Source organism: Cyclopterus lumpus, chromosome 13 (genome assembly GCF_009769545.1).
Source record: "Cyclopterus lumpus isolate fCycLum1 chromosome 13, fCycLum1.pri, whole genome shotgun sequence".
NCBI classification, from domain to species: Eukaryota; Metazoa; Chordata; class Actinopteri; order Perciformes; family Cyclopteridae; genus Cyclopterus; species Cyclopterus lumpus.
The window spans coordinates 19,794,829-19,811,480 of record NC_046978.1 but is presented as its reverse complement, the minus strand read 5'-3'; the positions used below and the strand labels follow the sequence as shown (position 1 = coordinate 19,811,480).

Here is a 16,652-nt window from a genome sequence, read left to right as displayed (position 1 = left end):
CAGTTATTAGTGCTGTTACTGTTGTTAGCGCTGTTAGCACAGTTTGCTGCAAGCCGCTGGTTCAGCCGTCGCCATGTTGAGAGCTGTGTGGAGTCAATAGATGCTCTGATTTTCCAATGTAGCCCTGTTAACTTAGCGCGACCCGTTAGATGATTTGTTACACAGAAGAGAGACTTTTATATTTACACCTTCTGCCGCGACGAATGCGTATTTACACAAATAATTGCCGAATCTTGTGCGCATAAACAGCTGGAATTACATGAGAATTCGTGTCCGACGACCTGTTTCGGGACTGAAGTGTTGCAGCCGGAGCGTCAGTGAGCTTTTAATCTGCTCAGCTTTTCCGATTTTTCGTTTCATAATATATATGAAACGAGTTAATTGTTTCTTTACAGCGTAAGAAGCAACTCCTCCTTCCTCCTTCAACACTTTTATTCTCAGCTTTATTTTGACCAAACGTCAGTCACCACTCTCTCTCTTCTTCCCTTCCTCTTTCCTTCTTCTTCTCCTCTCTTTTGATCGTCACTTAAACACACACACACACACACACACACACACGTCTGTTATCTGGGGCTTCAGTCAGGAATGTAGGTCTTAGTCTAGAGGAGCAAGCAGCAACAGGTCCACCTCCTGAAACGGGAGTCGGCTCCAGACAAAGAGCTGCGATCAGCACAGAGAGACCTGGTCTGGGTCCGTGGACCTCAGAGGAGTCCTGGTCCAGGAGCAGCCGGTTGCCATGGAGGCCGTGCGTGTGCCGGACAGCTGGAGAAAGGTAACGATTACATGAGGCAGCAGAGGACCCGCGAAGCTTAATCAGAGGAGGAGCGAGACGCTTCTCGCTGCTTCCGGCTCCGACAGAAGGCAAGAAGCACAGAAGTGTTTCCAGACTCAACATTTGTTTTTGTTTTCTGGCTGGTTGTTCAGTGACTTCCTGTCGAGGCGTCCCCGCGGCTTCACGGGTTTCTGTCAGCAGAGCAGACAGCGTTGTGTCGGCCTGCAGGCGGAGCGGCAACACAACTCCATCCCCACGCACAACAACATCTTAGGCACGCAAACGTCTCCGGGAGCCTCTGGTTCTCTGCGTGGCTGCTATAATTGAGTGTTTTCTTAACCGCCTCCTCACAACCACAGGCTGCTCGCATCCCATAAAGAGACTTTACACTTTCCCCTTCCTGCACCAGAATGTGTGCGTTTAACACGTGGACCGAGATACACACCAATGTATTTATAGCCGGCGGCTCAGTGCTGACCGCATGGAAATACACTGAGTAAGAAGAGAGGAATTTATGGGATTTTGGCACTGTGTGTGTGTGTGTGTGTGTGTGTGTGTGTGTGTGTGTGTGTGTTAGAGAGACAAAAGCGCAGCCAAGGTGGCAGATTTCCACTGAAAGTGTGAACTACCAAGAGATTTAAATGTGTTTGCGTGTTTTAAGTGTGTCACTTCCTCAGAGTGTGTTGCTAAATACTGTCTACCATCTGTTTGTGTGTGTGTGTGTGTGTGTGTGTGTGTGTGTGTGTATGTGTGTGTGCTGACAGCATGAATCACACTTATTAGTGTGCAGGCAGTGGGGAGGGGGAATTCCACTAAATACGGTGACCACAAAACCCCAAAACGCAAACCTTTGGATGCTGTAACTGACTGTTGTCGTCACCCATGACGACTGGTGTTCTTTTTTAATATCACGGTCTCACTTCCTCCCTCAGGACCTTCATGTGTCTCAGGGAGCCGCGGACAGCTCAGAGGACATGGACCGCCTGAACAGGAAAACACCCGAGTGTGGACGGCAACCCCACCAGGTGTTACAGGTGAGTGAGTGAGTGTGTGTGTGTGTGTGAGGAATGCAGCTTTAACACATGTAGACTTCTATACAACCAGAGGAGTCGCCCCCTGGTGGTCAGGAGAGAGAATGCAGCTTTAACACATGAAGCATAGACTTCTATACAACCAGAGGAGTCGCCCCCTGGTGGTCAGGAGAGAGAATGCAGCTTTAACACATGAAGCATAGACTTCTATACAACCAGAGGAGTCGCCCCCTGGTGGTCAGGAGAGAGAATGCAGCTTTAACACATGAAGCATAGACTTCTATACAACCAGAGTAGTAAATAATACTAATACTTAAAGGTTTCTACACAGTTTGCTCGGCACATTGTAATCATGGGGTTCAGTGGTGTCGTTTGCAATGTTGTTTATTTCCGCTGTGAAGTTGGGAATTTTCAACATGGAGGTCTACGGGGATTGAGAAAACAGAGAGAGAGAGAGAGAGAGAGAGAGAGAGAGAGAGAGAGTCACATGTCATCAGTGTTTCTGCTCTTCTTCTGAGGACGACATCCATTGACGTTAAATGTCGCCACACCGGCCACAAAGCCTCCGTGAATGATGAACAGGTGAGGAGGCAGCTTGTAATTAGACTGGCCCGGGTCTGACAAGCCCATCAGGCATTCAGGGAGGCCTGTGTGTGTGTGTGTGTGTGTGTGTGTGTGTGTGTGTGTGTGTGTGTGTGTTCAGTCTTGGCAAGGAGTGGAAGATAAAACCAACAATATCGATCTGTTTCTTAAACACCTAGAAATGAATTGACGTTCTCGGTAAAATCATGAGACACATAAATAATGTTTTTATTGGTAAACGCCTGAGAAGTGATAAACTACTTATGTGTTATTGTTTTGACAGTACATTTGATTTATTCATGGTTTTCAGGACGTATTGAGAGACGATTAAAAACATGACGTTGAATGAGAAACGAGCTAAAAACAGAAAAAAGTGGACGAATAAAAAAGTCTGACTGGATTCAGAGGGATTAAAAATAGAAGAACAACGTCTTTGCACACACAAAGTATTTCTGTATTAAATCACGCGCCACACGGGAGCAGCAGCGCACAGCCGATCCCATCACTCCCAGTGAGCCTCCCATGGACTCGTGGACTGTTTGTTAATTTAACACGTCGCCTGTTAAACGATCACCTGAATTATAGAAAGGTGCTTAAATATATTATATTAAATCATCAAAGCGTTAAGTTTCTCAACCGTAGGGTCATGACCTGACTATTTATATTTATATTATACGTTGGGATTTATATATTTACACGTGCAATTAAATTAATTTAATAAAGACGAGGGTTTATTTGTTTACTTTTTTTATATTTGTGAAGAAATGAAAGCCCATATTGAGACATACGTTTCAAAGTGTGAAATAAAATAATTATTTAGGCTTTTTTTTGTGCATTTTTAGCAACAAAAAAAAACGTTTAGTTTTAAATTTTTTTTTTAAAACTTTACATTTTCTTGGGTCCCATAAACCCGATTCCTATATTTTAATTACTGTACGAATTCAACACGTTAATATCTGGAGAAACATTTTATTCACACCCGAAAATAAATACAGTAAATTCCACAATAAGAAGACTAAAAAGCAGAATTGTTTCCACGTCTTCGTCTTCAGGCGGACAAAAAAATAAAAGCTCATCACGACGAGTTGAACGCCCCGCGGGAGCCTCGCGTTGCCTAATTGCCCTGCGCTGTTGCCATGGCGACGTCCCCCCCCCCACCCCCACTGCTGTGGGGGGGGGAACAGATTCCTCCTGAAGTGTGTGGAGCAATCTGTGAACAGAGAGCCACATGATGCATCGGTGAAGTCTGTGTTATTGGCTGTGGCTCCTCCCACAACCAATCAGTGCTAATTGACAGGAAACAGTGGTGCAGGTGGAGACGGAGGACGACGCCTCTTTACGGTCAGAGGTGGAGATTAATAACTATATGAAGCAGAAGCGTATATTCTAATACATGACGTCTCACAGAGTAAAAGACCCAGATGAAAATGTAGCTGTGATAATGGTATGGCATCGCCATGGTAACTCATGAGTTACCATGTTTTCATCATCACAACTACTGAGTTAGTTTTGGAGAAGGATCAAACTTCATGAACCATGTTTGTTTATTTATTCTCCTGTCCAGAGATAAAGACTTTGTTTGTGACCTTTGACCTCTGTTTTCAGAGCACGCCGCTGGACCTGATTGAGACGGGGAAGGGCCTGAAGTTCCAGGCAGAGCGCCCCCACCTGGTCAGTCTGGGTAGTGGACGCCTGAGCACCGCCATCACCCTGCTGCCCCTCCCTGAGGGTGAGACACACACACACACACGCGCACACACACGTCTGTCTGTCTGTGTGTCTGTCTGTCTGTGTGTCTGTCTGTCTGTGTGTCTGTGTGTCTGTCTGTCTATGTGTCTGTGTGTGTCTGTTTGTCTGTCTGTGTGTCTGTCTGTCAGTCTGTCTGTCGTGTCTGTGTGTCTGTCTGTCTGTGTGTCTGTCTGTCAGTCTGTCTGTCGTGTCTGTGTGTCTGTCTGTGTGTCTGTCTGTCTGTGTGTCTGTGTGTCTGTGTGTCTGTGTGTCTGTCTGTCTATGTGTCTGTGTGTGTCTGTTTGTCTGTCTGTGTGTCTGTCTGTCAGTCTGTCTTTCGTGTGTCTGTGTGTCAGTCTGTCTGTCTGTCTGTGTGTCTGTCTGTGTGTGTGTCTGTCTGTCTGTCTGTCTGTGTATCTGTCTGTGTGTGTGTCTGTCTGTCTGTCTGTCTGTGTGTCTGTGTATGTGTGTGTGTGTCTGTGTGTGTCTGTGTGTGTGTGTTTGTGTCTGTCTGTCTGTCTGTCTGTCTGTCTGTGTGTGTGTGTGTGTCTGTCTGTCTGTGTGTCTGTGTATGTGCGTGTGTGTCTGTGTGTGTCTGTGTATGTGTGTGTGTGTGTGTACTACCGCCCGGGAGGTCTTCACCACTGCTACTGTTAGCTCCTCCCCTTTTACAGCTCCAGGTCGACGACCTCTGACCTTTGTCCTGAGAATGTCTCACATCGCGGTGAATAAATAATTTGCAGCAACCCCCTGCTGTAGTATTAGAGTCAGTAGTAATAGTCAGTAGTAATAGTCAGTAGTAATAGTCAGTAGTAGAGTCAGTAGTAGAGTCAGTAGTAGAGTCAGTAGTACAGTCAGTAGTAGAGTCAGTAGTACAGTCAGTAGTAGAGTCAGTAGTAGTAGAGTCAGTAGTAGTAGAGTCAGTAGTATTAGAGTCAGTAGTAGAGTCAAAAGTAGTAGAGTCAGTAGTAGAGTCAGTAGTACAGTCAGTTGTAGAGTCAGTAGTACAGTCAGTAGTATTAGAGTCAGTAGTAGAGTCAGTAGTAGTAGAGTCAGTAGTATTAGAGTCAGTAGTAGAGTCAAAAGTAGTAGAGTCAGTAGTAGAGTCAGTAGTATTAGAGTCAGTAGTAGAGTCAGTAGTAGTAGAGTCAGTAGTACAGTCAGTAGTACAGTCAGTAGTAGAGTCAGTAGTAGTAGAGTCAGTAGAAGAGTCAAAAGTAGTACAGTCAGTAGTACAGTCAGTAGTAGAGTCAGTAGTATTAGAGTTAGTAGTAGAGTCAGTAGTAGTAGAGTCAGTAGTAGAGTCAGTAGTAGTAGAGTCAGTAGTAGAGTCAAAAGTAGTAGAGTCAGTAGTAGTACAGTCAGTAGTAGTACAGTCAGTAGTAGAGTCAGTAGTACAGTCAGTAGTAGTACAGTCAGTAGTAGAGTCAGTAGTAGTACAGTCAGTAGTAGTACAGTCAGTAGTAGAGTCAGTAGTACAGTCAGTAGTAGTACAGTCAGTAGTAGAGTCAGTAGTAGTAGAGTCAGTAGAAGAGTCAAAAGTAGTAGAGTCAGTAGTACAGTCAGTAGTAGTAGAGTCAGTAGTAGAGTCAGTAGTAGAGTCAAAAGTAGTAGAGTCAGTAGTACAGTCAGTAGTAGTAGAGTCAGTAGTAGTAGAGTCAGTAGTAGAGTCAGTAGTAGAGTCAAAAGTAGTAGAGTCAGTAGTAGAGTCAGTAGTACAGTCAGTAGTAGTAGAGTCAGTAGTAGAGTGAGTAGTAGTAGAGTCAGTAGTAGTAGTCAGTAGTAGAGTCAAAAGTAGTAGAGTCAGTAGTAGAGTCAGTAGTAGTAGAGTCAGTAGTACTAGAGTCAGTGGTAGTAGAGTCAGTAGTAGAGTCAGTAGTAGTAGAGTCAGTGGTAGTAGAGTCAGTAGTAGTAGAGTCAGTGGTAGTAGAGTCAGTAGTAGAGTCAGTAGTAGTAGAGTCAGTGGTAGTAGAGTCAGTAGTAGTAGAGTCAGTAGTAGTAGAGTCAGTGGTAGTAGAGTCAGTAGTAGTAGAGTCAGTGGTAGAGTCAGTAGTACAGTCAGTAGTACAGTCAGTAGTAGTAGAGTCAGTAGTAGTAGAGTCAGTGGTAGTAGAGTCAGTAGTAGTAGAGTCAGTAGTAGAGTCAGTAGTACAGTCAGTAGTACAGTCAGTAGTAGTAGAGTCAGTAGTAGAGTCAGTAGTAGTAGAGTCAGTGGTAGTAGAGTCAGTAGTAGTAGAGTCAGTAGTAGTAGAGTCAGTAGTAGAGTCAGTGGTAGTAGAGTCAGTAGTAGTAGAGTCAGTGGTAGTAGAGTCAGTAGTAGTAGAGTCAGTAGTAGTAGAGTCAGTGGTAGTAGAGTCAGTAGTAGAGTCAGTAGTAGTAGAGTCAGTGGTAGTAGAGTCAGTAGTAGTAGAGTCAGTGGTAGTAGAGTCAGTGGTAGTAGAGTCAGTAGTAGAGTCAGTGGTAGTAGAGTCAGTAGTAGTAGAGTCAGTAGTAGAGTCAGTAGTAGAGTCAGTGGTAGTAGAGTCAGTAGTAGAGTCAGTGGTAGTAGAGTCAGTAGTAGTAGAGTCAGTAGTAGAGTCAGTGGTAGTAGAGTCAGTAGTAGTAGAGTCAGTAGTAGAGTCAGTAGTAGAGTCAGTAGTAGTAGAGTCAGTAGTAGAGTCAGTGGTAGTAGAGTCAGTAGTAGTAGAGTCAGTAGTAGAGTCAGTAGTAGTAGAGTCAGTAGTAGAGTCAGTAGTAGAGTCAGTAGTAGAGTCAGTAGTAGAGTCAGTAGTAGTAGAGTCAGTAGTAGAGTCAGTAGTAGAGTCAGCATGGCAGCTCCGGTTTACATCTCATTGTTAATATGAATTAATATTTTTATTTACAGGTAATATTTTCGTAAATTACGCTGGAACGAATCGTCTAAAATCTGATAGTTAGTCATGAAGAGTTTTATTGACCCCCCCACCCCCCCACCCCCTCCCTCTCCCCCCCCAGGACGGACCACACTGGGTCACGGCTCCATGGACGTCCTCATCCAGGGCCCCGGGGTGGCGGCCCAGCACTGTTACATAGAGAACCGGTCGGGGGTCATCACGCTGCACCCCTGTGGGAACATGTGCACCATCGACGGGCTCCGGGCCTCTCAGCCGGTCCGCCTGTCCCAAGGTAGGAACCAGATTCACCTCTTCTCTAAGACCCTCTAAAGAGCAACGGGTGTTTCAGTTGAATCAGTGACCCTGTTAACACATGACGCATAGACTTCTATACAACCAGAGGAGTCGCCCCCTGGTGGTCAGGAGAGAGAATGCAGCTTTAACACATGAAGCATAGACTTCTATACAACCAGAGGAGTCGACCCTGGTGGTCAGGAGAGAGAATACAGCTTTAACACATGAAGCACAGACTTCTATACAACCAGAGGAGTCGACCCTGGTGGTCAGGAGAGAGAATACAGCTTTAACACATGAAGCACAGACTTCTATACAACCAGAGGAGTCGACCCTGGTAGTCAGTAGAGAGAATGCAGCTTTAACACATGAAGCATAGACTTCTATACAACCAGAGGAGTCGCCCCCTGGTGGTCAGGAGAGAGAATGCAGCTTTAACACATGAAGCATAGACTTCTATACAACCAGAGGAGTCGCCCCTTGGTGGTCAGGAGAGAGAATGCAGCTTTAACACATGAAGCATAGACTTCTATACAACCAGAGGAGTCGACCCTGGTGGTCAGGAGAGAGAATACAGCTTTAACACATGAAGCACAGACTTCTATACAACCAGAGGAGTCGACCCTGGTAGTCAGTAGAGAGAATGCAGCTTTAACACATGAAGCATAGACTTCTATACAACCAGAGGAGTCGCCCCCTGGTGGTCAGGAGAGAGAATGCAGCTTTAACACATGAAGCATAGACTTCTATACAACCAGAGGAGTCGCCCCTTGGTGGTCAGGAGAGAGAATGCAGCTTTAACACATGAAGCATAGACTTCTATACAACCAGAGGAGTCGCCCCCTGGTGATCACGAGAGAGAATGCAGCTTTAACACATGAAGCACAGACTTCTATACAACCAGAGGAGTCGCCCGCTGGTGGTCAGGAGAGAGAATGCAGCTTTAACACATGAAGCACAGACTTCTATACAACCAGAGGAGTTATCGACTTTCTTCTATATACAAAAGATGCTAACGGCACAAACTTCTTTCTACAGTCCCCAGAACACACGTCAGCGTTGTCGTTCTGTCTTTTTGGTATTTCAACCTGGACTCTGGCCGGTAATCTGAGCCGGGGCACGGGGCTATTTATACTGCCCCCCCCCCCCCCCCCCCCCCCAGACGGATCACACTTTAGGTCCCAGAGGGTAAACACAGAGTTCACGTGTCAGCGTCCTGGGACAGGAAGTTGCGCAACGTTTTAAGTTAAAGTGGAGGATTCGTCGCGACGAGGGACGAAAAAAGTTTGAGAGGACGACGTGAAGACGAGATGAACCTCTCAACCTTTAATAAACAGGACGTATTTAATCATTTAGAAAGGTTAAAGATGCGCTCCACCCTTTTTAAAGCATTACGTCTCCCGCCGCTCACTTAGCTAGCTCCTTTAGCTAGTGCCTTTAGCTAGCTCCTTTAGCTAGCTCCTTTAGCTAGTGCCTTTAGCTAGTGCCTTTAGCTAGCTCCTTTAGCTAGTGCCTTTAGCTAGTGCCTTTAGCTAGCTCCTTTAGCTAGCGCCTTTAGCTAGTGCCTTTAGCTAGTGCCTTTAGCCAGCTCCTTTAGCTAGCTCCTTTAGCTAGCTGGCTAGTTGTTTCCACCATGATTTCATGCTACAGCTTGGATAATACGTTAAGATAGATCACAATAATCAATGACAGATCATCACTGAGATTATTGATGAGCAGAGAATGGAATTTAAAGATTTTACAAGAATCTTTGTTTACATACAAGAATAATAATTAATTCATTAATTGTCTTTTTTCCTTACAGACGTCCTTAAAGAGTCTGTTTTGGTGACAAATTACAGTTCAAACTTGTAAACATTCAAGTTTACATGAAGGAAAAAAAAGGATATTTTTGTTTACTTCATACTTTATGTATATACTTTATATATATTAAAACCAAGCCAATGAGGGTTCACACACTGTCCTAATATCTACGTGCCTCGAGGGAACACTTCCCTTTTAACGTGTATTTTTATGGCTTTTTAAACATGGAAACACTTTCACCTTTGTTCTTTTTACACGGTGATGAAATGATAAGCGAGGACGCACCTTGGCACATAAATCAGCTTCATGTGCTGTGGGACCAGAAAGATTGCGCAAGAAGACGTAATTAAAAATATATATAAAATGTGAAAATTGAACAATAAAATATGAATAAAAACAAACAGGTGAGAGAAAAGTGTGTTATTAAAGTGTGTTATTAAAGTGTGTTATTAATAACAAACTGGTCTCTTTTTAATCAGATTTTATTGTTCAATTTTCACATTTTATATATATTTTTTAATTTAAACTTTAAAGAGTATTGTTGTGCAAAAAGGTGACATCAACACGATCCATGGATTAATATTGATGAGTTCCTGGCTTTAGAGAGTGCGTGGTGTGTGTGTGTGCGTGTGCATGTGTGCGTGTGTGTGTGTGCGTGTGCATGTGTGTGTGCATGTGCATGTGTGTGTGTGCATGTGTGCGTGTGCGTGTGTGTGTTTGTGCGTGTGCATGTGTGTGTGTGTGTGTGTGTGCGTGTGCATGTGCATGTGTGTGTGTGTGCGTGTGCGTGTGTGTGTGTGCGTGTGTGTGCGCGCGTGCGTGTACATGTGTGTGTGTGCGTGTGCGTGTGCGCGGTCTCCCTCTTCCCTCTTCTCACTCCTCCTCCCCCTCCTCCCCGTCCTCCCCCTCCTCCTCCTCCTCCCCCTCCTCCTCCTCCTTCCCCTCCCCGTCCTCCCCCTCCTCCTCCTCCTCCCCCTCCTCCTCCTCCTCCCCCTCCTCCTCCTCCTTCCCCTCCCCCTCCTCCCCCTCCTCCCCGTCCTCCCCCTCCTCCTCCTCCTCCCCCTCCTCCTCCTCCTTCCCCTCCCCGTCCTCCCCCTCCTCCCCCTCCTCCTCCTCCTTCCCCTCCCCGTCCTCCCCCTCCTTCCCCTCCTCCCCCTCCTCTTCCTCCTCCCCCTCCCCGTCCTCCCCCTCCTTCCCCTCCTCCTCCTCCCCCTCCTCCTCCTCCTCCTCCTCCTCCTCCTCCTCCTCCTCCTCCTCCCCCTCCTCTTCCTCCTCCCCCTCCCCGTCCTCCCCCTCCTTCCCCTCCTCCCCCCTCCCCCTCCTCCCCCTCCTCCCCCTCCTCCTCCTCCTTCCCCTCCCCCTCCTCCCCCTCCTTCCCCTCCTCCCCCTCCTCCTCCTCCTCCTCCTCCTCCTCCTCCTCCCCTCTGACAGCCCGTCTCTCTCTCTCTCTCTGCGGGCTGAGAGGTGACTGCTTCCCGGCTGAGAGACAATGGACTAAACCATGACAGTAAACTCTTTAATATTTAATGATATGACATGAAACTGGAATATACCGACGCATGCGTACACGAGCCCGTGTTTGAACAGACTCTTTGCAGAATATATTTAAAAAACAAGGATTATCATAACAAAAGCGGGTTAGGACCAAAAAAGAAAAGAAAAGCCACAAAAAGAGGAGAAGAGGAGAAGAGGAGAAGAGGAGAAGAGGAGAAGAGGAGCACGTGGCTTCATGTTAGAGGAGCGCGCGATGTGCAGCTCGCGAGGAGAGAGGAGTTAAAGTAAGTTATTTATTTATTATTAATGTGGCGCAGAGTTTGTGCGCGTTCTTATTTTAATGTCTGGAGGTGTGCGCGCGCAGCATCCACCGGGCTTTAAGTTACGAGGGTCGTGGTCTGAACGGGGACCCGGTGGGTCGTGGTCCACCGGGTCCCCGTTCAGACCACGACCTCTGGCTTTTCTGTGTTTATGAACCGGGTCCGGTGCGGCTCTGTGGTCTCGAACCGGGTGGACTATACGCGCACCAGAACCCTGTTCACCGGGGGTTTCCGGGGCTCGGGAGTCCGGCTCACGTGCACGCGGCATTACTTCCTCAAAGCATTTGATGAATGTAGTTTTTAGTGCGTGTTGTGAACCGGTGGCTGGTCCGCCGGGACCACCGTGCTGTGGGGTGGGGGGGTCACATGAGACCACATTGTAGGTGCTTCCAGCTCTCTCTTCATGCCCGTGGTTTTAGAGGGTCCCTCCAGACGTGGTCCAGCTGTTTGGGTCTCACTCAGATAGGAGGACGTCAGCCTGGAAGATGGTGAGGTTTAAAGTGTGTGTTATTCCCACAGAGTCTGGTTCCCCTAGTGAAGACCTGCTCCGGGCTGCCGCCTCCATGTGAGTTCTGTTTATAGACCACAACACAAGTCTGCAGACCCCGCCAGACCACCCTGTGCCAGTCTACTGTTACACTGCTATTCCTGGGGTCCAGAGGCCTGTGGGTCCACCAGAAGTATCACTGAAGGGGGGGCAGGACAAAACCAGGACTCCACACTTGTCATCTCTCTGACACTCTGTGTTGACCCTATTGTGTGTAACGGATGTGAGGAGTCACAGAGGAGAACCCTCAGTGCTGGTGTGGTTCCCCCAGCGGGGCCCAGAGACCAGGTCAGACCTGTATGTGGAGGGGAAGCCGGGAGCAGCTGGTCCACTTCCTGTGTGTCAAAAGAGACACTTTCTGTGAACATCCTCCGACTGCATCGGGGGAGGAGGAGGAAGAGGAGGAGGAAGAGGAAGGGGAGGGGGAAGAGGAAGAGGAGGGGGAGGAGGGGGAGGAAGAGGAGGAGGAAGAGGAAGAGGAGGAGGAGGGGGAGGAGGGGGAGGAGGAGGAGGAAGAGGAAGAGGAGGAGGAGGAGGAGGAGGAAGAGGAGGAGGAGGAGGAAGAGGAGGAGGAAGAGGAAGAGGAGGGGGAAGAGGAAGAGGAGGGGGAGGAGGGGGAGGAAGAGGAGGAGGAAGAGGAAGAGGAGGAGGAGGGGGAGGAGGGGGAGGAGGAGGAGGAAGAGGAAGAGGAGGAGGAGGAGGGGGAGGAGGGGGGGGAGGAGGAAGAGGAAGAGGAGGAGGAAGAGGAGGAGGAAGAGGAAGAGGAGGAGGCAGAGGAGGTGGAGGAGGGGGAGGGGGAGGAGGAGGAGGAGGAGGAGGAGGAGGAGGAGGAAGAAGAGGAGGAGGGGGAGGAGGAGGAGGAGGAAGAGCAAGAGGAGGTGGAGGAGGGGGAGGAGGGGGAGGAGGAGGAAGAGGAGGAGGAGGAGGAAGAGGAGGAGGAAGAGGAGGAGGAAGAGGAAGAGGAGGAGGCAGAGGAGGTGGAGGAGGGGGAGGGGGAGGAGGAGGAGGAGGAGGAAGAAGAGGAGGAGGGGGAGGAGGAGGAGGAGGAAGAGGAGGTGGAGGAGGGGGAGGAGGAGGAGGAGGAGGAGGAGGAGGAAGAGGAGGAGGCAGAGGAGGTGGAGGAGGGGGAGGAGGAGGAGGAGGAGGCAGAGGAAGAGGAGGAGGAAGAGGAGGAGGAAGAGGAGGAGGCAGAGGAGGTGGAGGAGGAGGAGGAGGAGGAGGTGGAGGAGGGGGAGGAAGAGGAGGAGGAGGAAGAAGAGGAGGAGGAGGGGGAAGAGGAAGAGGAGGAGGAAGAGGAGGAGGAGGAGGAGGAAGAGGAGGAGGGGGAGGAGGAAGAGGAGGAGGTGGAGGAGGTGGAGGAGGGGGAGGAAGAGGAGGAGGAGGAGGAAGAGGAAGAGGAAGAGGAGGAGGAAGAGGTGGAGGAGGGGGAGGAGGAGGAAGAGGAGGAGGAGGACCTCTGACATATGAAGACCTGAGCAGGAATTCACACAAACAATATTCTGGAGATATCTTGAGATGCATTTCATCTCTTTTTTTAATTTTGGCAAATAAATTATATTCTCTCTACTGTCCTGTTGCATCGCGATGTCCTTGAACGCAGCACGTAAACAAGGCCAGAGGGGAGTCAACAAGTCAACGACTTAAATATCGGGAGAGACCACTGATTGTGGACCGGTTCATATACGCTGGACTTTCCTTTTGTTGACAAACATATCTGAAGCCCAACCAGGATGTTTATCTTTTGTTGACTTCATTCATTTAAAGCACAACAATGTGTTTCCTCAACGTGTTGCGTAACATCGTCCCGACTTTTAAAATCATTCGCTGAGCGACGAATACAAAAAGAAGAAGGAACGTTTGTGTGTCCATGTAAACAAATCACTACATTAAGAACTACTTCAATGAATCATCAATAACAACAGCTTTGAACCGATTGATTATAGAAAAAGGATCAACAGGCTTCACGTGTCCATCACGTCTTGATATTTATTGATGAGCAGGCCTGAGGCCATCTGCCTCTGGGAGCCTGTTGAGCAGCAGGAGGCGGGCTTTAGGAGTCAAAAGGAGGGGGAGGGGGGGGGGGGGGGGGGGGGAACATCTGTTCAGACAAGCCTCCGACACGTTACCGTGGAGATCGTCCACAAGCAGCTGACAGCCTGCTGGAGAGACTTCATCTGGTCTGTGGGACGGGGAGCTGATGAAGAGTTTTAAAGGGACAGTCCTCTGGTTGTATAGAAGTCTACGCTTCATGTGTTAAAGCTGCATTCTCTCTACTGACCACCAGGGGGCGACTCCTCTGGTTGTATAGAAGTCTATGCTTCATGTGTTAAAGCTGCATACTCTCTACTGACCACCAGGGGGCGACTCCTCTGGTTGTATAGAAGTCTATGCTTCAGGTGTTAAAGCTGCATTCTCTCTCCTGACCACCAGGGGGCGACTCCTCTGGTTGTATAGAAGTCTATGCTTCATGTGTTGAAGCTGCATTCTCTCTCCTGACCACCAGGGGGCGACTCCTCTGGTTGTATAGAAGTCTATGCTTAATGTGTTAAAGCTGCATTCCCTCTCCTGACCACCAGGGGGCGACTCCTCTGGTTGTATAGAAGTCTACGCTTCATGTGTTAAAGCTGCATTCTCTCTCCTGACCACCAGGGGGCGACTCCTCTGGTTGTATAGAAGTCTATGCTTCATGTGTTAAAGCTGCATTCTCTCTCCTGACCACCAGGGGGCGACTCCTCTGGTTGTATAGAAGTCTATATAAATGACTCTACTTCTCTTGATGTATTCCCTCAGTAAACATTGTAAACATTAGTTTTTGGTCTCAATCTCTAGTTTCAAGTCTTCTTCAATACAGCGTGATGTTCATTTAGTCAAACAGACCATAATTCAGGGCTCTGTGGAAGGCGGTGATGGACTCAACCCATTAAACTGTCCACCGCGACGTCTTCCACCGCGGCGTCTCGCTGGCGTCGGACCGACATGTGATCCCTTTCATGGGAATTCAGGGTCAGACGACCTCCTCCTCCTGCTCCTCGTCGTCCTCCTCCTCTTCCTCCTCCTGCTCCTCCTCCTGCTCCTGCTCCTGCTCTTCGTAGTCCTCCTGCTCTTCCTCCTCCTGATCCTGCTCCTCGTCGTCCTCCTGCTCTTCCTCCTCCTGATCCTGCTCCTCGTCGTCCTCCTGCTCTTCCTCCTCCTGATCCTGCTCCTCGTCGTCCTCCTGCTCTTCCTCCTCCTCCTCCTGCTTCTCGTCGTCCTCCTCCTCTTCCTCCTCCTGCTCCTCGTCGTCCTCCTCCTCTTCCTCCTGCTCTTCCTCTTCCTCCTGCTCCTCTTCTTCCTCCTCTTCCTCTTCCTCTTCCTCCTGCTCCTCTTCTTCCTCCTCTTCCTCTTCCTCTTCCTCCTGCTCTTCCTCTTCCTCCTGCTCCTCTTCTTCCTCCTGCTCCTCTTCTTCCTCCTCTTCCTCTTCCTCCTGCTCTTCCTCTTCCTCCTGCTCTTCCTCCTCCTCCTCTCAAACCAGCCCTGTATCTTCCTCTGGTATGTGGTGTGTTTGTCATTGATTAACTGGTGGGTTCGACTCCTCGGCCTTTTGCCGAGGCTGTAAACCGTCAGCTTTCCATAGCAACCGTCAGCTTTCCATAGCAACCGTCGGCTGTGGTTTCGGGCATCTCCTTTTGTCTGCAGTTCCTTAGCTCTCGGTGACGTACCGGGCTTCAGTGGTTCTGATCACAACACAACCGGGTTCCTCTTCGTAGTCCAAAGGTGCAGGAAGTGAAATGAGGTGCATTCCAGTTTCACACAGTTAGAGCTTCAGGGTTGTGGTACGGTGACTTCAGGGTTGTGGTACGGTGACTTCAGGGTTGTGGTACGGTGACTTCAGGGTTGTGGTACAGTGACTTCAGGGTTGGGTTGTGGTACAGTGACTTCAGGGTTGTGGTACGGTAACTTCAGGGTTGTGGTTGTGGTACAGTGACTTCAGGGTTGTGGTACGGTGACTTCAGGGTTGTAGTACGGTGACTTCAGGGTTGTAGTACGGTGACTTCAGGGTTGTGGTTGTGGTACAGTGACTTCAGGGTTGTGGTACGGTGACTTCAGGGTTGTAGTACGGTGACTTCAGGGTTGTGGTTGTGGTACAGTGACTTCAGGGTTGTGGTACGGTGACTTCAGGGTTGTAGTACGGTGACTTCAGGGTTGTAGTACGGTGACTTCAGGGTTGTGGTACGGTGACTTCAGGGTTGTGGTACGGTGACTTCAGGGTTGGGTTGTGGTACAGTGACTTCAGGGTTGGGTTGTGGTACAGTGACTTCAGGGTTGTGGTACGGTGACTTCAGGGTTGTGGTTGTGGTACAGTGACTTCAGGGTTGTGGTACGGTGACTTCAGGGTTGTGGTACGGTGACTTCAGGGTTGTGGTTGTGGTACAGTGACTTCAGGGTTGTGGTTGTGGTACAGTGACTTCAGGGTTGTGGTACGGTGACTTCAGGGTTGTGGTACGGTGACTTCAGGGTTGGGTTGTGGTACGGTGACTTCAGGGTTGTGGTACGGTGACTTCAGGGTTGTGGTACGGTGACTTCAGGGTTGTGGTACGGTGACTTCAGGGTTGGGTTGTGGTACGGTGACTTCAGGGTTGTGGTACGGTGACTTCAGGGTTGTAGTACGGTGACTTCAGGGTTGTGGTACGGTGACTTCAGGGTTGTGGTACGGTGACTTCAGGGTTGTGGTACGGTGACTTCAGGGTTGGGTTGTGGTACAGTGACTTCAGGGTTGTGGTACGGTGACTTCAGGGTTGTGGTTGTGGTACAGTGACTTCAGGGTTGTAGTACAGTGACTTCAGGGTTGTGGTACGGTGACTTCAGGGTTGGGTTGTGGTACGGTGACTTCAGGGTTGTGGTAGGGTGACTTCAGGGTTGGATTGTGGTACGGTGACTTCAGGGTTGTGGTACGGTGACTTCAGGGTTGTGGTACGGTGACTTCAGGGTTGTGGTACGGTGACTTCAGGGTTGGGTTGTGGTACAGTGACTTCAGGGTTGTGGTACGGTGACTTCAGGGTTGTGGTACGGTGACTTCAGGGTTGTGGTACGGTGACTTCAGGGTTGTGGTACGGTGACTTCAGGGTTGGGTTGTAGAACTCAGGCTACATAAGTCAGGATAGGATATTATCACAATACGATATTAAAGCAGGTAGAGGGAACTCAAACATGTCGTTAGTGCAGAATAACAGTTATAATTACATTTAATCA

General features: G+C 48.8%; 1 protein-coding gene across 4 annotated transcripts in view; it reads left to right on the top strand.

Moving 5' to 3' along the window:
- The first annotated feature begins 475 nt into the window (after positions 1–475).
- Positions 476–16,652, top strand: part of phldb1b (pleckstrin homology-like domain, family B, member 1b) — a 70,425-nt gene continuing 54,248 nt past the window's right edge. Inside the window, exons 1-4 of one of the 4 annotated variants that reach the window (XM_034547975.1) lie at positions 476–772; positions 1,705–1,806; positions 3,991–4,114; positions 7,087–7,257. In XM_034547975.1, the coding sequence (XP_034403866.1) occupies positions 737–772; positions 1,705–1,806; positions 3,991–4,114; positions 7,087–7,257 (433 nt within the window). In that variant the 5' untranslated portion in view covers positions 476–736. The remainder of the gene's footprint in view (positions 773–1,704; positions 1,807–3,990; positions 4,115–7,086; positions 7,258–16,652) is intronic. The other 3 variants (XM_034547978.1, XM_034547977.1, XM_034547979.1) reach the window with 3 other exon arrangements.